This window comes from Enhydra lutris, unplaced genomic scaffold (genome assembly GCF_002288905.1).
Source record: "Enhydra lutris kenyoni isolate GAN:26980312 unplaced genomic scaffold, ASM228890v2 scaffoldscaffold46, whole genome shotgun sequence".
Lineage (NCBI taxonomy): Eukaryota > Metazoa > Chordata > Mammalia > Carnivora > Mustelidae > Enhydra > Enhydra lutris.
In genome coordinates, this window is record NW_019154130.1 from 7,122,713 (window position 1) to 7,144,984 (window position 22,272).

Consider the following 22,272-nt stretch of genomic DNA (forward strand, 5'->3'; position numbering starts at 1 on the left):
AGATACTCAGGAGCCCCTTTTCTGAAAGAATTTTAAGCAAGCTACCACACTCCATGCTCTATCACCTGAGTAGAGTAGCCCAATTTTATAACTAAAGAATTTCAAAATCCTCAAAGTGACACAATTGATAATGTCCAGGGCACAGATTAATGACACATGAAATTTGCCTTTGCCATAATCAATCACTGCTCATCTTCCTTCCTATAGTTAAAGAGGGAGGTGTGAGACTATGACAATAAAGTAAAATAAAACAAGTTTGGATTTGTCACAGAATGTGGAATAAGGCACTAGAGGTCAGGAGATCCAATCTCCCTCCCTGACAGAGGAGCATGCTTAAGGGGGAAGACGTTGCCAATGTCTCAGAACCAGAGACCATTAGTGTGGAGAAGGGACTGGACTCCAGCAGCCCTGTGCTTTTCCCTCCACGCACCACCACTGGCTCCAACAGTCTCTTACTAGGAGGCTCTCCTCCCAACTCCCTGAGAGAAGCCAGTTTTTGATAGAAGAAAGTGCTTTGCAAGCAACATGTCTTCACTCACTTTTAATGTACCTCGAGAAATTAACATCCACTTGACACACTTGTGACACACGTAATATGACACAATGCTGTGTTCCATATGAATCAGGGAAGCGAGAAGAAAGCAAAGACCTATGCATGCGAACACTGGTGGTTGAGTCTGGGAAAGAAAGCCGTTGTTCAACCGAGCCCGGACCAACAGAATACTACGGATGCAGGTGACCTTGCAGCGCACCAAGTCCCACACCTCCCCCCAGCAGCAGGGGCGGAAGAGAGCGCTGTTTCATCACCCAGCTTCAGAAACGCAGTTACGTCGGGTCAGAACTCCACAAACATGAGCATCCCTATTACAATCCATCTTTGGAAAACAGACTATTTGAAGGAAAACAAATCCAAATTGAAACTGTGTGGTTTCCAGAGCAATTTATTCATTAAAATCTATTCAATATGCCATCAACAGTTCTCCTGTGTGTATTGTGCTGATAAATAGACACTGAGAGGATTTAACAAGTTTGTCGTTTAATAAGTCTGAATTCATTTTCACCACATGGTATTGTACACGGTCATCTGTTGAAACAGATTTCTTTTTAACAGATCTTAGTTTAAAAAAGTCATAGATACTGTGAGTTCTATATAAACTGGTGGATATTTAGTTAGTTCCTTTGTTTTGACTTATAAGCCTCAACTTCACCGCAGAATAAAGAATGTAGGCCAAAAAAGCATGATCGGTCACTCGTATAGAACAGTATTGTTTCTATAATTTGAAGCTTTCTGAATGGACGGGTTCAGGCCTGATGTAACTGTAAAAAGATTACTTAATGAATAGACTATATGGAAATTGTACAAAATGTTATTAACTTTAATCATTAATAGCTTAAACAGCACTATGTTACTAACTGCTATTCAAAACCAAAAACCTGTTCTTGAATCCCCAAGAAGGTGGCAGGCGTACACGATCACGCCGCCTTGTACTTAAGGGTGTGTCAATACATATTTCAACAGAAACTTTGGCTTTAGGAAAGAGTCACAAACATTTAAAATAATGGCTTTAATTGTCATTTTCAGTATACGGTAGGGGAAAGTGTGCTTTAATTAAATATACATCATACCAGTGATGCTGGCAAGGTTGAGTCAATCCTAATGTTGATAGCTATAAAAACTAGTTTGTACATGACAAGACAATGAGGAAAAAGCAATCCCTTTGAAACAAAATTAAAAAAAAAAAAAAAAAAGTATGTTCACAGTGGTCTGTATCAACAGTATGCATTTATGACAATAACATGTACAGATTGAGCACCCTAGGGCTCTCTTTATATCCTAAAGAAAACGAGCATTTACATTATTCATGGGCTGAACTGAATTTTAAAAAGATCAATTGTACACTTACCCCTTAGACAGGATAAACTGTTCTGGGGTGTACAGCTTTAACACCATCATTAAAGTTGTTTGCAAAAGGAATACAGAGTTAAAAAAAACAAACGAACACATTTTTTCTTGGGAATGGAGTCTTTCATTTGCTGTTATAACTCAGCAAATGCCATTCATTAACTCAAAAAATGGAAGGGGGGGCCCCACAAACACACTATTTGAGCAAGCTGACCAATACACACTACAGTTTTAAAAATGAAGGTCATATACTCTATGTTACAAGTCCCAACTAGGCAGTGTCAAAATGACATCTATTTCTTTGCTTGCTTTGTGATCATACCCCTTGGAGGTGTTACAGGTCTCGTGGCATTCGGCTTCTTTTTCTCTGCAGGCTTTAAAATCTGCAAAGATTCAAAGGTAAATCCATTTTAGGAAATATTCGTAACCCCAAATCTTAAGATTTCTTAAATCTCACTCAAATCTTTTGTTCAGAAAGGTTTCTGACCATTTAAAATGACCCAACAACTCTGAAAGCCCCACTACCATATTAACATAAACATGTTAATAGCTAATATGTAAACATTTTGATAATAAATGCTATGATGAACAGATGAAATACAGGGACAAAGTATTTTGCCTCTGGATAAAATGACAATTTTCTGAAGTCAGATCCTGTAGCATCTCCAGGATATTCCCTCCGACATGGGGGTGGAGAGCTCCCCACACCAGTGCTTCTCAAACCCACAGGGGGCCCTCTCATAAACTCGGGGAGCTGCAAATTTTCCCCAATAGTTGGTGAGACATTTAACTGATGACTGCCACTTGACCTCAGTAGCTTTATTTATGATTATGACTGGGCGAGCTTAAAATTGTATAAGTTTAATTGTAGTGAGAGAGTGAGAAAAAGACTCAGGCTTTAAGTATAAATGATACTTCTACGCCAAGTGAAGGCCAAATGATGTCCTGGTGAATCAGTCTTGTGGAAATTAGAGAAAAGTGGTGGGAGAAGGAAGTAATCACACAGCACATCTGGCACATGGCAGTTTGTTCTATTCTCACATACAAGCGGGGTTTTAATTTTAGCTGAACATTACACTGACATAAGTTTTAGATTTATAGTAAAGGAACTGTAAGCATGAGGAGCCAATTAATTGTTTTTTTTAACCCCATTTAAATAATGTAAAAACAGTTAAATTCAACACGGCAGGAAAAGCCGACAATTTTTTTTCCCCTTAAAAGGGGTTCACTGATTGCTGAATTACATGGGAAAATAAAAATTCAGTCTACTCAACATAAATGAACAGTAGGCAGAAAACAGTCATTTTTTTAAAAAAAAGAAGTAAAATTCAGACATAATAGAGGAAAACAATGTTGAAAGCATCCTCTACCTGAAAAGAACACATTAGAGTTTCGTCCACACTCATCATGGCACCTGCATTGTCAAACTCTCCACAATAATTGGGTGCAGAAAACAGAGTGACCAACTGCCTCTTTGCAAAAAATTCATATCCATCTTCAACCACCTTGGAGAGAAAATGTTTTTAGTGTAAGTAGATATAAACTGCAGGTGAGTAAAACCACTTTTCAGTTTCCCATTGAGCCTGATATCCTACAGGTCATCTGCAGAGACATTTTGTAGAATAAGCAATACCTACCCACTAAAATCAATAAGGAGAATCTGTGCTCACACACATGCTCTTAAGTGTACATGTAAAATTCAAAATCAATACCTGGTGGGCTCTACATATAAGATCCAAATCATGCTTATGGAGAAATTTTGCAACCACTTCTGCACCAAATGTGAAGGACACTCCTCTGTCATTTTCACCCCAGCCTAAGACATCTTTATCGGGGTCAGACCACAAAAGATCACAAAGAAGACCTTGATCTGGTACATCGGTTGGTCGCATAATTCGCCGAATCTGCTCCATAGATTGAAGATCTGGTGATAAACCTGTCACATGAAAAAAAATTGAAAGAAAACAGAACTTCACTTTAACAGTTCCGTCTGCTTAGAGAGACTAAATGACGCTAACATGGAAGGCTTAAATTAAATCTATGGCTATGATTTTTTTTTTATGGCTATTTTTTTTATTTAGTTTTGGTTAAAAACAAAAAAACAAAACAAAACACCAAAAACCCCAACTGAAAAAGCACTGAATTTATTATATGCACCAATCTGCCAGGCGTAGTATGTCTAAATGGTATTTGGAATCCATTAACTCAACATACGGAGCCCTATAAAATTAATTATAGACAACTACTCCTCAACTCCTTTGATGATAATAATGAACAATGTACATTCTAGATTTTATTATTGACCATTTGTAATGACTGAGTGTAGAGGGTGCAGATGCTCAGGTGTGATGCAGCTTTCCAGGAAACCTGTGCTGTCCAAGGTCCATCAAATCCATCGGACCAGCTAAGATGTAGCTGACTTTCATCTGAGTTTAAAATCACATGCCCAGGGGCACCTCACTGGCTCAGTGGGTGGAGCATGTAACTCCTGATCTTGGGGTTATAAGTTCAAGCCCCATGTTGGGGGTAGAGTTTACTTTAAAAAAACAAAACAAAACAAAAACAAAAACAGGAACAAAAAACTAAAAAATTAAAAAAAAAAAAAAAAATCCCTTGCCCAGCTCTACCAAATCCATCTGAAGTATAGGAGGGCAGGGATAATGGCTTTATTAAAATACCTTGTATTGGCTCTTCCACAGTTGTCTAACTTCTGACCACGGGTGAAAAGAAATCCTTTTCGTAATTACTATTTTAATTATGTTATATAAAGTGCAATCATGGAGAAAAATAATATTGCTTTTAAAATCCAAGTCAGAAAAATTTCTAAAAGGAGAGGATCAAAAACAGACCAAGGAAAGTCTACTCACATTTTCAGTATTCTGGAGGATTTATGATACAGCATATTAATCACTCTTCATTGTATACTTAAAAAATACTTTCTGCTCTATTTTCAAGTCAAACTGTTACAGAGCCTAGAATTCCCTGTAACAAATCAAGTCCTTACTTTAGATTTCTATCCAAATGATCCTGGATGTGCCAGAGTGGACCCATGGTAAACACATCAATAAAGGAGAGTCACCTGACAGAGAAGTCATCCCAATGACAACTTGAATGTCAAAGTGTACCCCCTTCAGAAGCGAACAAAATCTATTTGCAACTAAAATTAGCCCACATACCTCCATGACAGCAGAATATCTTCTCATCCACGATGGCTGCTATCGGTAAACAGTTAAAGCAGTCTGTGAAAGTTTTCCATAGTTTAATGTTATATCTTCTTTTACCTGTGAAAATTTTAGGATGGTTAAAATAAGAGACTGGTGTTCTACAGGTTCACTGTCTCAGGACAATTTCTCCCAAAGTAAGGTGCTAATTACTTTTTAAGTAAACAAGAATTATGATTTATTAAAAATTCCCTAGAGCACAGGTTTAGAACTAGATATACTTTAAAATCCCACAGAAGTTTGAAATCAGAATCCCAGATGTAATGATTAAGGGTTATCACTAACCCTCATTAATAATGTGGCAGCTCTGACTATTTGGAATCTAGCCAGTTTTGTCCCAATTCCAATCCCAACCCAGAGGCAATTATGAACAGCTTACACATGTGCCATTACCATCTTCTTTCTGAGGAAGCTTCTGAGAGTTAACATCCATCCCATCTACCACTATCATTAAGAGCTTAATGGTACCAGAGAACTCCCAGCCCTACAGACTCGAGTTAGCAGGCATAAACAAATAGAGGGGAATACAGACTCTTTACTGTAGGTGCTCCAGGATAACTATTACTAACACTCCAGAAATGCTCAGAACGTTCCCCCCAGAAACAATGTTATAGGGTGGTTATATTCCCCTCACCAGCACCTGTATGCCATGCATTCTGGAGTCACAGCGTGATTTGGACATAAGCACGACTTTAGGGCACTGGTCCTGCAAGCAAATTATGTTCTGAGTTAAAAACCTACTTATAAATTCTGGAAGCACAAATCTGTCTGAATTGGGTTGAGAATGGCCCAGTTGTGAGGTGCCTTGTGTCCTGTACCTCCATACCAGAAAACCCAAAGATCAAAGCACAATCTTCATTCCTAAAGCCAAGTCTGTCCTTCGTCTCCTCTCCTTTCTTATTCTAGGGACATCTACAGGTTTAAAGCTGAACATTTTTGGAAAGTTAGAGTGGCCCAAGCAGCAGGTCCCCGAACCACACCTTCCACTCCACTGTAAAGTCAGTCAGGTATGGAATTCAGCACAGGGTTTGGAATGTAATACAAATTCAACAAATACTTGACTTCTCCCTTTGCACAGGACTATCGTCTTTCCTCCTAATAGTTTGTTGTTCTAGGACTGGGTATAACTCTCACCATGGTTCACCCTGTTTCGTATTTCTTTGGAGGTCACTAATTCCCTATCCCTGATCTTCCTTCACTGGAGGGTTCTGGAAGCCAAACAGAAGGCTGAAAGGGAACCTTTTACTTAGAAAGTAAAATAACAGAAGAACAAGGCTGGGCTGGTCCTAACCTCCATTCATAAAAGTGATTTGGTTCTGTCTCCTATATTCTACCGAAGTCTATCTCTGAATGACCGTCCAATGGCTCACTTGGATTTTCCCTTTGTCCGTAGGCTGCATTTGCCAGTGCCGACGAAGCCTCTTCCTTCTTGAAGTCTGCTTTGCTCCCCGTTTCTTTATTCATGAAACACACTCCAACTTGTCTTGCAGACTCCCTTGCTATCTCCACTGGCTCCTTCAACAGAAATTAGGATTCTTCCTCCTGTTGCCTCTGAGAATCTTAAGTCCTAGGACCCTTTCTGTCCTCTCTATTTCCTCCCTAAGGCCACTCCAGACCAGTAGGAACATCTGGCTCCAGAAAGGTTTAGCCTGGATAACTGCCACGTCTCTTCGAGCTTCCAAATCCAGGGATTCAGAGCCAGAACCCCTAAGGCAGTTTCCTATTACTACAGATCAGACAGCTCTGGTATCAGAAAAGGATAACACACATTCGCATTTTATCTAACAACGTATACCAGCTTTTCCAGGACTGCACTCCTTACAAAAAAAATTGGGGTGGGGGTCGGAGGGAGAAACAGTAGCACATAAGAGTGCTTGTTGTACTTGTGAAATAAGCCTATCACTTAAAGCAGTGGTTTTAAACTATTCCATGAAAGTCTACATTTTAATAAAACTTTTCACTGTAACTTGAAAACTTTAATAAAATTATCATCAGTTTTTTTAAAAGTCTGCAAACCATCAATCAAAAGCCACCTATGTCAAGGACACTTTTCTGCTCACAAGTAGACTGGATGGCAAGTTATACCTGCCTGATGGGGGATGAGGGGAGCTTGAGCACAAGGTTAATCGGTAAGTCTTGAGGACCAAACAAGAATCGACCAATGCTGACCATCTAAAATAATTTTTAAAGTCTTCGGCATTAAATAGAATCTGAAAACAATGTCGCTAATATCCTCACATTTAGATATATGTCACAACAAAGAGATTATCTGGATTTGAACTTCATCAATGAAAACATCAAAGTACTTGCTGAACAGCAAACAAAAGGAAACTTTCCTTAACCTGTTCTAAAAAGTATCAGTTGTAACAAATATCCAAAACACAACTGATAAAACTTGCTGCCTCTCATCTCACTATCTTAGGAATAAGCTCTACTAGTATTTCTTTCATTGTCAAAATCGAATCTTTCTTGGGGCGTCTGGCTGGCTCAGTTGGTAGAACATCTGACTCTTGATCTCGGGGTGGTGAGTTCAATCCCCACGTTGTGTGTAGAGATTACTTAAAAACAACAACAACAACCTTTCTGGCCACAGACTCAGTTGCCCTAGTCAGTTCAAAACCCCGAAGATTTTTCTTTGGTGATCCCTCCCCACCTCATCTTACCAGCTAGGTCTCAGGGCCTTAGACTAGGCAAACATACAATTATGGGAGAGGGTGATAGTAGGAGAGCTAAGTCTAGAAATATAATCTTTCTAGCAGTGCACTTCTAACAAATGAGCTAGCTGCACACATCTGTGTGGAACTGAGATGGAGAAACACCACACTATCAGTTATGACTACAGTTTAGGGGAGGGACACAGTGACAATTCTTTACTGGCCTTGTTATCACCACTGGCAAATGTAGTGATTCAAATTCCTTAATGACCTCTCTCCTCCCTGTCTGAAGCCTCTCCTGGCAGAAATTAATAAGCACAAAAGGAGGATGGGGTAAGGACCCAAACTCCCCTTAAACATTTTATTCTTACTGAACAACACTACAACAACAAAAATTCCACCAAACCTGGCAATTTTTAAGGCTTTAAGAATCTTGTTTTTTGTCAATTAACAACTCAAAGTATACCTTCAACTAAACAATCCAAAATGGGTCACAGCATGTATAAAATATTACACAAATAATTTTTTTGTTTTTAATTTTGCTTTCTCCTTTCAGCACATTTTAGGATAACTGCTGTTTGTCCTGGGTGCACATGTGCCACATGGGGGGGGGGGAAATCACACAAAAAAAAGCAATTATTTGTATATTTCAAGATACCATTTACGTGAACTAGAAAAGGCAAATCTACAGAGAAGGAAAGCAGATTAGTGCTTGCCTGGGGCTGTGGTGACAGTTATACAACTCCATAAATTTATTAAAAATCACTGAACTGTATACTTAGATTTTATGGAAAGAAATTATATCTCAATAAAGTTGTTAAAAACAAAACCATTTGGAAAGGTCCTCAGAGGTGTACTAAGGATTAAGTTCAACGATGATCTTAAAGAAGCCAGCACGGCGACCACTACTTCTTAATCTAATCTAATAGTCACATCACAAAAGAATCTAGGACATTATTATACTGCAGTGGCAGTGTTATTTTTTTTACCTTAAGAAAAAACTAAGGTAAGAGCAAGTTAATGAAATAGAAAACGAGAGATTGTAACACTTCATCTAAATGTTCACAAATCATAACAGACGTATATGCAGTTTATGGCCAAGTATCTCAGTTTAAGTCTTCTTAGATGTAGAAAGTACTTACATTCATCATAAAATCCATAAATTCTATTGATGCTGGCACATTCATGGTTTCCTCTGAGAAGAAAAAAATTCTCGGGATATTTGATTTTGTAAGCCAGTAAGAGGCAGATAGTCTCCAATGACTGCTTCCCCCTGTCCACATAGTCCCCAAGAAACAGGTAGTTGCTTTCTGGTGGGAAACCACCATACTCGAAAAGTCGAAGCAAATCATAGTATTGCCCATGGATATCACCTAGAAGCAAATATTTAGTTATACAGTGCCCTCATACTTATTGTTCAATCCACTAACAAAGTTTTGGAGAGACATCCTTTAAACATGCATTGCATAATGGGATTGACCCCTAATAATAAGAGTTAAATTTGATGGCTAACATTAAATTCCAATCTTGTATCATGTTAGTTCAACTGAGTTAATAACAATTTTAAGCATATACTTATGTCTAGAATCTCACACAAAGTCAACTAATTAAGAATTAATTTTGTGGAAAGGATTATTAATGCCCAGGCAGGCCTTCTTGCCAAGTAACATGGCTTTCCTTTCAGGTCTGCTGACCACTATCAGATCTCCGGCAGCTCAGCCTGTGAGTTACTGCGTCAGCAAAACTGCTGCGTTGCTAGTGAGCCCCAGACCTGTGTGAACAAAGGTACACACACACACACACACACACCCAATTCATTCAGCTCTCAACTCCTGCTAGATAATGCCAAAGAACATTTTACTTTAAAAACATACATATAAGCTTTATCAATGTAGTAAAAAACTCTAGAATATTTAGAATTACTCAGATTATCTTCAGTTTTTATACACATTATCTGCATCTATCCTGTAGAAACAGACTACAAAATGGTATCTAGGAAAAGTCTGTTTTAAGCATAACCAGCCTCGCTTTAAGCTCAACTGTGACTCCTATGTATGCGTATGGTACAGACCTTTTCTCAGCTCTGTTTGGTCTCATTTCTTTCCTTTCTGCCGCGATGCTTATATTCCTTTAGTGAAATAATTTTTAGAAAATCTGAAGCACACCTAAATAAACTAAGTCCATTAGAGGTATTAATTCTAAAAGTAAAGTTATTTAATTTTAAGTAGTTACCGATCATCCATAAGCAGCAAACGATTCTGCTGGCTAACACAAGGGCACCTGTATAGTCTCGAGTCACTCAATCAATGGCATAATCAAAGGCAACTATTCACGTGCCAAAACCTACCACATATTTTGAGTGGTGCTTCAAGTTCTAGTAGGATAGGCTGACTGAGAAAGATCTCTCGGGACTTTAAGCACAGTCCTCGAATTTCATTCTCCTGTAGCTGGACATTCTTACCAGGCTTGGACCCTCTCACTGTGGGGGAGAAAAACTCCAGTTAGTCAAATGAAGTCAAAATACAATTTAACATACAAATTAAAAATACCTGAGAAGGCACAAGGTTTAATGAGGAGGAGGCAAAAGTATAGTTTAACTGGTTTTCTGGTCGACTTTATTTTCACAACCCTTCTAAAGAACATGGTTTTAATTCCTAATTATAACTGTAAAATCTCAGGTTTTCATCAATTATTTAGTTGCATCTTCTATACTAAGTTAAGACTTGTTAGAGTATCTTGAACAAGGAGCCACATTCTGTGTATGAACACTGTTAGAAAAGTATTCGTTTGCTACTTACTGAAATCAGACTCGCTGTGGCACAGCCCACAGCCTCAGTTCTGTATCCAAGCCAGAAAACTAGCCTTGTTCACCTACAACCTGTCCACCAGGCTATCTCTTTTTGCCTCCTGTCTTCTCCTCTCCAACCTTATAAATGAACTAGTCTTTGTACAGATGTCAGAGACCGTCACATTACTGAGCTGGTTCTAAGGATTCTTGTTTTAAAGTGTGAGATTAGGGGAGCCTGGGTGGCTCAGTGGGTTAAAGCCTCTGCCTTCGTCTTGGCTCATGATCTCAGGGTCCTGGGATCAAGCCCCGCATCGGGCTCTCTGCTCAGCAGGGAGCCTGCTTCCTCCTCTCTCTCTGCCTACTTGTGATCTCTGTCAAAAAAACAAAAAACAAAAAACAAAAACAAACCACCAAAAAACCCCCAAACTTTAAAAATGTGAGATTGGAGAGGCACATGGGTGGCTTAATCGGTTAAGTGTCCAACTCTTGATTTCACCTCAGGCTGTGATCTTGGGGTTGTGAGATCGAGCCCTGTATTGGGCTCTGGGCTCAGCGAGGGAGTCTGCTTGAGATTCCCTCTCTTCCTCTCCCTCTGCGCCACCCCCCTACTCCCTTGCATACAAATGCTCTAAGTAAATATTTTTAAACAAACAAACAAACAAACAAACAAATAAAGGTGAGACTGGAAAAGCTCAGAACTCTCCCTCCATCAGTGTTTTTCAAAGGATGATCGGTATTTCCTCAAGAGTTCTATGAAAAAATTTAAGTGTTGTTTGTATTTCACTGAATCACTTTAGGCTCGTTGTACATATTTTGCTGCGCAATCTCTGGGACTGCATCTTTGAATACGATTATGCCCTTACGGGGCAAAGGATGTCAGAGATGCTGTAAAGAAGGCTTCCTAGTAATCTGAACAGATGCAAAACAAGAAAAGGGAGAAAGAAGTACTGGTACAGCACTGTGTGTTGCCCATATCTGAGCACCCTTGAGTTCTACTCACTATCAAAGTAAAGCACTCCAGCCCTGTAAGAGTTCATTTATCGGTAGGTAGGCAGGAAATGAAATTTTCTGTTTTGATTCCAGTTATAGCAGATTAGACAGTCATTAAGTACAGATTAAAGAGCACTGGATTGCTAATTTTACCTTAACCTTACAGTTAGGAAGTGGCCTGCTTGCTGGTAAGGTATGGTTAAATACAGGGACTGATTCTTCTCAACTTGCAGTCTTAATACTTGTTTTATACAAAAAATTTATAAAAGCATTCTGTGAATTAGAACTGAACCAAACTCACAGGACCAGACTAAATACAGACTGTTTGGTTACATCCTTCCACCATTAAACCCAATATAAAGTGATTTAGTTTTAGCAAAACCACAATATCCATCAGATTAAATTATTGTTGCGAATTTAAATTTTATCAGTTTTGGAGACCTTGTACTCAACTTACAAAGTCATTCAGCCTAATAAGTGAATAAAAACAGTAAGTTTAACTGGTTTGTATCTAGCTTTGTTCTGTAAGTATTTAATGTTAGAGTGTCAAAAATTACAGGTAAAAAACCTGATGTCTGTTGAGAAATTTTTTCCATCAAAAATGGCTGAGAGGGGCGCCTGGGTGGCTCAGGTCATGATCTCAGGGTCCTGGGATTGAGCCCTGTGTCAGGCTCTCTGCTCAGCAGGGAGCCTGCTTCCCTTCCTCTCTGCCTAGTTGTGATCTCTGTCAAATGAATAAATAAAATCTTAAAAAAAAATGGCTGAGAAATACTGTCTGACAAGTACTGTCCTAGGCAAAGCCATTCTTCAGTCTGAATAGCACTGAATCCCTGAGTTCTCTGAAGATCAAGTTCTGAACAGAAACCCAACAGTGTGTAGAGGAGGTTTTGCTTTTTCAATGAAAGAAAGTACACAAGAAAAGATGACAAGAGGGAACGACCAAACTCTTGAAGCACACAATGAAGAGAAAATGCTGAGAGCAGTGAACTACAGCCTTAAGTTTCTTTACTGGTTCTATAGCCTTGAGCAAATTACTACTTTGGATCCCAAAATATGTAACTGAAGTAAACCAATACCAGTCTCCTTCTGATCAAAATATTATGAAATGAGAAGTAATGAAGAGGAAAGTGCAGTAATGATAATTTGAGGGAAGATATGAAACAGACACATCTATAATACTACAGCAATTGAGCAATGAAAAATGGTTTTCCATAACCACAATAATTTTCTCTCCTGACACACACAGTAGGGAACTCAAGAAACACTCCTGATGGAAAGACGGTGGGATTCCTGCTTCACTGGCCAGAAAACCCCAATCATTAGCAATTATACCACAGGTCAGCCAGAAGCTTGGGCAGATTGCCCAGCAGGAAACTTTTATTTTTGGCTAGGAAGTGACTCCTAGAAGGTTCTGGTTTTCAACCTCAATCTTTTTCAGCAGAGCCGCACACTTGTGAATGAATGGTCCACTTTTAAGTCTTTCAAGAGTGTGTAATTATTCTACACCTGTATGGAATGAAGGCTGTACTGTTAATGTAAACGCTACCATTAAATCAATGCTACCAGATTAAGTTAATGTTGCTAATATAAATTTTACTGCTTTTGGAGGGTTTCCCACTACCACCTTTAGACATAGTTTATGATAGCTTCCTTACTCTGTTCTCCTGTTTGTCCTCTGAGTGGAGTATACAGATTAAGTAAAAAGCAATACTGCTAACAATCTAAAAAATTTTTTTAAAAAGATTTTATTTATTTGACAGGCAGAGATCACAAGTAGGCAGAGAGGCAGGCAGAGAGAGAGAGAGAGAGGGAAGCAGGCTCCCTGCTGAGCAGAGAGCCTGACACAGGGCTCAATCCCAGGACCCTGAGATCATGACCCAAGCTGAAGGCAGCGGCTTAACCCACTGAGCCACGCAGGCGCCCCTAAAAATTATTCTTCATGTGCAATAAGGATTAAATGCAGTTTTTCCAGAACAAACAAAGATTTTCTACCTAGAGAACAGTGCTCATTAAAAACAACATGGTCCCAAAGCATCTTAAATTCCCCACAATTAGCTCAAGCAATAAGATTATGAAAATAGAAACTGTGAAAACTATCATTTACCAACTGGCAAATACCTGCTCACCCTTCAAGACTGCTTATACATTATTACCTTGCCCTGGAGAGCCTCTCCTATCCACCTCCTCTCCTCTCTTAAGCCTAGTTTATGCTTTCTGAAATGCTCTCACAACACTTGGCTACCACTCAACACACATCATACTTTGTACCATAAATGCCACCTTGCTTCCACCTATTCATCTGGACCCTCTGGTAGGCTATAAACCCCAAGACCACACGACTGGCTCTGCAGTGTACATGCCCATGGCTAGACGTGGCAGGGGCTCAAACTGCTGTGTGAATGAAATCTGGATAAATCTCTTGAGTACTGATGACATGTGGTTTTAGAATTAAACATGCTTTCCAGAGTACATGCTTTTGATTAGCAAAAAACCTGAGTCTTTGCTTTAAAATTAAAAAAGCAACAGTGTCATTTTCCTATCAGCCTTTAACAGAACATTTTTCTAGTTGCAAAAATTTAGGATTACTCTTAAATTTCATATTGAAGATGATCTGTCTGACAATTAAAAGATAAAGATTTCTGGGCACCTACATGGCTCAGTGGGTTAAAGCCTCTGCCTTCGGCTCAGGTCATGATCCCAGAGTCCTAGAATCGAGCCCCGCATTGGGCTCTCCGCTCCACGGGGAGCCTGCTTCCTCCTCTCTCTCTGCCTGCCTCTCTGCCTACTTGTGATCCTTGTCTGTCAAATAAATAAAATCTTTAAAAAAAAAAAAAAAAAGATAAAGATTTCAAAATGGGTTTTAGCAGTTCAAATAAACACTAGCTATTTCTTAAAAATAGCCGTATTGGCCACTAGTGCATAAATCTACTTCACTATTTTCAATGTCCATCAAATAATCACTCACTAGTAGCTGCAGCTAACATTTACCAAGCACTTACCACATGCTGGGCACCACACTAGCACGCTTTACGTTGCCGCTTAATCCTCACAACAATCCTACGAAGTTATGCTCTGTCACTTCTGTTATAGTCTGGGATTCGAGAGGTTCAGTGACTTGGTCCAAGGTCACAGAGCTTATAACAACACCAGGCCCCCATGAACTCTAGGTCTGGTGGTGCTGCTACCATACTACTCCCCTCCCAACTAAGGATTTGTTCGTCTTTAACTTCCAAACCAAGGAGTTTTTACAGGACAAACTACCAAAACCCTAATATATGGTGGTCTCCGCTTCCTAAGAAAATTATGAGACAGAATATAAAATCATTAAGCATCCTTACAACTGAGAAGTATTAAATCAGAACGAATTTAGGCAATCTGTTTGTTAAGACTACCAATACTTACTAACCATGCTTCAAACACTCAAGAGAATAGTTGCGGAATATCTACTATGTGCCAGACCCTCTCCTCTGATGGATGCTGGGGATACCCTGGTAAACAGGATGGACAAGAACCTTGTCCTTTCTTTGTGGAGGACACAGAAAACAAGACTAGTAACTGCAGCTCATTAGAAAGGCTAAGACTAGAACTATCCCTTCATAACGATTATAAAACTAAAAGTTCACCTTAAGGATATTATCTTCAGTACCATTAAAAAGACAAAGGTTTTTTTAAAAAATAAAAACATCTCTATTTTAAATAAAAACCTCTCTAATTACAAACAGTGCAGCTCTACTTAATAAACATCAACCAATACTTACCTTGAGGTTTAAAGCCCTTACTGTGCTGTGTGTGCAATGGGAGAAACATGCACAAAACAAGACCCTTGGTAGGAAATTCAAGAGCTGTCATGTCACCTTCCTAAGTAGCTACGGTCGTTCAAACAGTAAACAGCAAATTATTTCAACAATCTCCAAAGGAATCCAAAATATTCCAACAAATAAGAATTTCATTCTCCAGATGGGAGTGTTTCTTACAAACCCAGATGCTAGGCATTGTGTGGAAATCAGCAGGCATCGCAAACATGTGTGGGTTAGTGATCAATACATTAATATACCAATTTAGATGCTAAACTTATGACTTTTGAGTAAAAACCTTTATCTGGCTAGAAAGATTCAGAAAAATGCATTATGGCTGTTAACAGCAAGGATGGTCTATAGAAACTTATCTATTTACCTGGCAAATCACTAAAATGAGTGTATGATAAAAACTTCCATGCAATTGTATCAAAACCAAATTGACAAAAACTTGAAATAGTAAAAGAATGCAATCGGTGATTATTTGCAACGACAGCTTTTTCTCACAATCAACACTAGCTTTGCTGACAGCCCGGCTGCGAGCAAAGCAGAAATGAAACCACGCCAGGGAATTTAAGACTTTGGGATTATCTAGGAGTGATAAAAAAGTATTCTTCTTGCTCTTTAATTCCAAGTCTCTTAACTGTTGAAAGTAAGTCTAATTAAAAGAAACAGCACACACAAAGAGAGCACCTAAGAATGGCATAACCAGCATAAAAATAAGGTGCGGCAAATTTTGCTGTTTTAAGATAATCTTTAATTAAAGTTGGTGGTGATCTTAAAACTACTGCACATCATATTCATTTCAGCGACAGAATATCAGTAACCTCACACTACATGATAGATTTAGGAGAGGAAGACCTCAAACCAAGACGAACAGCAGCAAATATGTGCAACATTAAAACTTTCCCACAAACAACTACACAAAATAGAAACCGCAAAAATGTCATCAAGAATCATTTGGTTGCATCCAGTCACCAGCAGGAAGACTTGCTACTTCGGGACCACCTGAATTGCTTCTGCACCACACACGCTCCTTCTTGACTTTCCTAACTGCTACTGTTATACTTTGTGCATTTTTTTTTTTTGACACACAATGCTACAACAGTATATACTTTGGACATTTAGAGGTGATACCAATTTTCTTAAGACAAATACTCAGGATATAGTTGGAAAACACTACTGCTCTCAAAGTATCTTGAATTTTCTACACCTAACGTGAAACCAGTTTATTGAAAGATGTTTATCTTTTCAGCCTAACAACCCATTTTGATAAAATACCACTAATTAGACTTGAGGTCTGACCCCGTATTTTATGAATAATTTACATTTTCATAAGGCTTAATACTAGTGACACCCACTCTGGGTGCCAGCAAACCCTGGAGGAGTGGAGACATTGGAAGTTTAAGGTGCATAATCAAGACCTGTTAGGTAAATCATCTGTTCTTACATGCTTGGAAACGGGTCTGATCCTAAATCTTAATAATTCATCTCAGAATTCCATAAACTCAAAAAATATGAAAATTTTCCTTATTCATCTTGAATAAGACTTCCAGTTTTAAAGCAATTCACATCAGAATATTGTCTCCTTCACATTTCCATCTTTAAGGTCTTCTAATTGCAGTGACTGTAAATGAAGTGGAACCACCAAGCTGCTATAACCGACATCGACCACTGCCCAGCTTCAGGATCAGTAATCCTCACCTACCTCAAGCAAACACACTGGCACAGGCACGTATCTGCAGAACAGGTCAAAGATTACAGGACCGCAATATCAAAGACATAAAACAATCTCACCGACCAACCTCTATCTTTGAAAACGGATTACTAATGCGCGGCCCCACACCGCCTCCATTTCACCGGCGAGGGAGAAGGAAAGGCTGGCCTCTGCTCTGGTGGCTCACATTCCCTCAAACACTTCGGGACACACGCCATCCTGTTAGATTTCACTGATGCCTCCTGCTACTGACAAACACGGGGGCACTCTGGGCACAAGGAGAGTAATCCTTTCCACGCTGTGGTTTAGAACTGGTGTGAGCTGCAGATCATGTCCCCAAGAGATCCTTCCTCTCCCACCTCATGGGAGAGGATGAGGCCTACTACTGACATGCTGCAAGGCGAGGGAAGGACAGTGGGTCTCTCAAAACAGACTTCTTGTAAATTAGGGAATTAGTAACACAAGCTTTGATATTACTGTCTTTATCAACAAAACGCCCTATAATTGTTTCCAAGAAAAGCCAATTGTTAAATTATCTGACCAATTAAAAAATAGTAATTGCAGGGGCGCCTGGGTGGCTCAGCGGGTTGAGCCTCTGCATTCGGCTCAGGTCATGATCTCAGGGTCCTGGGATCGAGCCCCGCATCGGGCTCTCTGCTCCACAGGGAGCCTGCCTCTCTGCCTAGTTGTGATTTCTCTCTGTCAAATAAATACTAAAAAAAAAAGAAATAAATAAAAAATAGTAATTGCAGAGGTCTCATTAGAAGATTACTTTGTTTTCTTTGATCAAAATTTAAAGAACTTTTTTTTTGTCCTTTGTACGATCCTCAAGACCAGGCACTACTGCCTTTTTAAGATTAGAATATAAACATGTTTCATATTACACCAAAAAGCTAAATACATGGGCCACTTAATTTTATAGTTTCAGAGTATCTGAACACTCCCTACTTTCAGATGAACTCTTACATATCAGAGGATTTAAGTACTAGATGTGTTCTGAGGGCCAAGGAAGAAGTCATATTTAAATCACTTAAATAGGACAATTATGCAGAGCCTGACAAGGTCTTGTAGTTTGACAATCGTCATCTTCAGACCACAGATGCTTTTTTTGCAAATCTGGATGTGAAGTAAGTTATACCACCTGCTACGTAAGGAAAGAACTGGCCATCTCTGCTCCCCAAACTAGGTCACTTACAAAGTAAAACTCTGCCCTCTCACTTTTCTCCAACATGGGGACTATCAGTCCAAATCAACAGCTGGCTTATTTTCTCTCTAAATCTACCAAGTTTTACTTACAGTCCTTCAAATTATTGAATGTTAAACTAAGGAGTTTCAAGTTTTATCATTAGCAAGGCAGAGCCTGAAAAAGCTTCCAAGGTAGGTCACCTAAGTGATGCCTCACTTAAGGAAAAACTACTTAAAATTTAGACTAGAAAACAACTGCAAAGCTGTAGTCCAAACCAACATGATGGCTTTCTTAAAGAAGACCTCATTTTGACTTGCCTTTTTAGTACTATTACTGAGCCATTTCTCAACTAAACTTCAGTCTTAAAAAGACAATTCTGAACATATAAAAAAGATCACAGGGGCGCCTGGGTGGCTCAGTGGGTTAAAGCCTCTGCTTTCGGCTCAGGTCATGATCCCAGGGTCCTGGGATCGAGCCCCCGCATCGGGCTCTCTGCTCAGTGGGGAGCCTGCTTCCTCCTCTCTCTCTGCCTGCTTCTCTGCCTACTTGTGATCTCTGTCTGTCAAATAAATAAATAAAATCTTAAAAAAAAATCACAAAACTCATATAACATATTCAGATATACTTACATCTTAATTAAAATTCTTAGGGAAAGGACACCTGGGTGGCTCAGTAAGTTAAGAGTCCACCTTTAGCTCAGGTCATGATCCCAGGGTCCTGGGATGGAGCCCTGCATCAGGCATCAGGCATCAGGCTCCCTGCTTGGTGGGAAGGCTGTTTCTCCCTCTTCCACTCCCCTTGCTTGTGTTCCCTCTCTCACCACTGGTCAAATAAATTAAAAAACAAAACAAAACAAAACAAAACAAAACCAACTTAGGAAAAAAGGTTTTGGGGACAGTACAAAAAAAAAAATCAGAAAGTTTATTATCAACATTTTCTAACATGGACGCGTATGCGCGCGCGCCTGTGTTTAATCTGTATCCTCAATGGATCATCTTCAATCGTTCCTCTGCCAAATTAACACTGGTAAGAAAAAAGCAAATCTGAAGTATACAGTATTGTGCAATTAGCCCATTCCAGAGACACTAAAATGCAATGCTTTATTAATTTCAATAAAAAAATGATAAAATAAAAAAATCTGGTTTTCAGTGCAACATAACATGTAAAGAGGAACTATTAAGAAACAATCTCATTTTAGATGATCCAAGTTTATCAAGGTAAATTTCTTAAAATGATTGAAAAAATAAGACTAAATGAACAAATCTGTTACGTGAATAGTTATAAGCAACAAAGGTCTTAACAAGACTTAAATGGTTTTAAAGTTCTGATTCTAATCAACACGGATTCCAATTTTTTGTTTCCTCAGTGAAAGAAAGCCCAGCTAATCTGCCCTGTATAGATACGCAAAAGTTAAAGGCTTAAAATGAAAATATTTAAAAAGGTCCTTTCTTATTGCAAACTGTTTTAATCGGTTTCTGGCTGTCTGTGGCCTCACAGAAATCAAAGGACTGTATTAACTATCATGAAAACATATGAAAAATACAGTTCTTATAATAAATGCCAAGTCCTGAATGAGTGACAAGGTTTTCACCCACAAATGCCACCGACATCTTAAGAGCATTTCAGGGGACTTTATAGACATATTTTTTTTTTTTTTAAAGATTTTATTTATTTGACAGACAGAGATGACAAGTAGGCAGAGAGGCAGGCAGAGAGAGAGGGAGGAAGCAGGCTCCCTGCCGAGCAGAGAGCCCCATGCGGGGTTCGATCCCAGGACTCTGAGACCATGACCTGAGCCGAGGGCAGAGGCTTTAACCCACTGAGCCACCCAGGCACCCCTAGACATATTTCTTTTAAGAAAATATAAAAGTAAAAAAAAAAAAAAAAAAAAAAAAAAAAATCCAAGATGGATTAAGATATTTTCAGAAATTTCATTTTAATGACTTAATTTAAAAGATCTGCAAATTCTAGTACCAAAGCTGCCCCAAGTGTTCTTGCTCTGGACTCCATCTCTCAAGCACTTCCAGTACAACATTTTAGGAGCACAGTATAAAGGCAAAAAGCGGTTAAAACTCAGCCAACTCTTCATTATCCAGTGCCCAAATCAAGGGATCCGAATTCTTCCAAAATCTCAGAAAACGAGATTTAGTACACAGGCTTGGAAATTCGGGTGGGGGACGCTCACTTCAACTACCCTGTTTAAAATCCAAACTTCATCTGTATCCGCCATCAATGTGAATCGACTGTCAGGCACTTCAGGAGTCTTAGGTCAGCCAAAATTAAAGCTTTCTTTTAACCTAAGCTTAACCTCCTTCCTTCAAACATAAGATGGGTGGCATGTAGCAAGTTCTAGCTCCCCGCTGGCTTTGAAACCTGTCACTAATGTGTGACCTTGGTCAAGTGACTTAACCTCTGTCTTAGCTTCTTCTGAAAACCGGGAAAAAAATAATAGCACCCATCTCTCAAGATTGTTGGGATAATTTATGAAATGTGTGTAAACTGCTCTAAGAATGTTTGACACACAGTAAGCGCTTTAGAAACGCTGAGTATTGCTATGAATGTAATCATGAGAGGAACGCAAAGCGCTTAATACAGAGCCTGGCACACTGGAAAGATAACCCAACTGTTATCATCGCTGGTTTCCTGTTAGAGGCACGTTCAGAAAAGAGCGCGGAGTCCTCTTCAAGATAGGGTAACTTAAGAATTAAGTATTTGGGAAGGCAGGAGGGGATGGGTTCCCACACCCTCAGCAGATAGGAACGTTCGCCACCAAGTAACAAGAAATGGGCCGTCCGACCCCAGCCCCACACAAAAAATAAGCATGATAGGAAAGAAGTCCCCAAAGCCCCATCAAATTGCTTTCCGAGAGGACGGGTACCAGAAAGTAAGGAACACGCCGTCCTGTAGGGCGGACTGGGGCCCCCAGCCCTCTCTCCTCCAAGGGCTGGTCCCGCTTCTGGGGCGCAAGGGGAGTACGGACCGGAAACGTGGGGGTGGGGAGCGGAGTTTTCAAATCTCCGGGAAGAAGGCTGCACCTCCGAGCAATGAATGAGCGGAGCCGGCAGGGTCCGCGGGCTGGGCCAAGTGCGGGACCCCGGCCGGCCTCCCTCCGGCTGCAGCACCTGGCTCCACGAGCCAACTCGCGGGGCTCACTCCCGTCGGCGCTGCAAGCCCAACCCGCCTCCCAACTCCCCCCTCCCCCGCGAGCGCCCGGGACCGCCCGCCCTCCCACCCGCAGCGCGTCCGCCGACCCCTTCACCTTCCAGCAGCCGTTGGATGATGCTGTCGATGTTGAGTTTATCTATATCCGCCATCGCCTTCCCACCGCCGACCCTCCCGCAGCGGCGCCGCCGCCGGCTCGCGCCCGGGACTCACACCTCCTTTCCCACGCCTCGAGCACAGAGGCGGTGGTGGCGGCGGTGGCAGCAGCCGCGGCGGGTCCCCCCCAACCGCCCCGCTCCCTGCTTCCTCCTTCTCTCCCCACTGGAACCACGAGAAGAACAAAATGGCCGCCGACTCCTTAGCCAGTCTCGGTCGGCGCACGGATGCGCGCGGGGGAGTGCAGCGGCCCGGCCGGGACTTCTTTATGGGCCAAAAGGCGCGCGGGAGGGGGCGGGACCAGAGCGAGGGGAGGAGGCGGGGCCAGAGCGCGGGAATGAGGAAAAGACGGTTGAGCGTAACTGCGATCGCGCGCGGGATCCCTCCGCCAAACCGGCCGAGCAAATAGGCCCCCTGGCGGGAGCGGGAGCTCCAAAGTTGCACGCGGGAGTTAGAGATGAGGGGAAGATGCATCTGTACGCTCGTGGAATTGCAGCCTCCGCCAGATACAGTTCATTAGGCCGGATGTTTGCAGGCTTGGCCATGTGAAAGCCCACCGAAAGAATTCGGAGGTTCTCTAATTTAGCCCCTAATAGAAATATGCGATAGAGGTGGCGACAGAGTATTGAAGAGAAGTAGGTTGATTTATTTTGGATTCAGATTTCAGATTTGCTGGGATTTGGGGGTAGGGGAAGGTTTAT

The 22,272-nt window shown here is 40.5% G+C and overlaps 1 protein-coding gene across 2 annotated transcripts; it reads right to left on the reverse strand.

The window, feature by feature from the left end:
• Nucleotides 1-925: 925 nt before the first annotated feature.
• On the reverse strand, nucleotides 926-21,774 carry LOC111156372 (protein phosphatase 1 catalytic subunit gamma). Of its 2 annotated transcripts, XM_022517201.1 has the most exons (8): nucleotides 21,513-21,774; nucleotides 10,126-10,257; nucleotides 8,921-9,151; nucleotides 5,080-5,184; nucleotides 3,616-3,839; nucleotides 3,274-3,408; nucleotides 2,226-2,286; nucleotides 926-1,317 (listed from the first exon to the last, which is right to left on the reverse strand). In XM_022517201.1, exons 1-8 carry the CDS (start codon nucleotides 21,565-21,567, stop codon nucleotides 1,247-1,249), a joined length of 1,014 nt encoding a protein of 337 aa, XP_022372909.1. In that variant the 5' UTR covers nucleotides 21,568-21,774; the 3' UTR covers nucleotides 926-1,246. The 2 variants fall into 2 exon arrangements, with proteins under 2 accessions (XP_022372909.1, XP_022372910.1); XM_022517202.1 differs by lacking the exon at nucleotides 21,513-21,774 and adding an exon at nucleotides 13,825-13,939 and having other exon boundaries at nucleotides 926-2,286.
• Between the last annotated feature and the right edge of the window lie 498 nt (nucleotides 21,775-22,272).

Coding starts and splice junctions, on each gene's coding strand:
- LOC111156372 (XM_022517201.1), bottom strand. CDS start 21,567: ATGGCGGATATAGATAAACTCAACATCGACAGCATCATCCAACGGCTG. Junction 3,409..3,615: donor TTATATGTAGAGCCCACCAG/GTATTGATTTTG, acceptor TTTCTCTCCAAG/GTGGTTGAAGATGGATATGA. Junction 1,318..2,225: donor ACCTGTAACACCTCCAAGGG/GTATGATCACAA, acceptor ATCTTTTTACAG/TTACATCAGGCCTGAACCCG.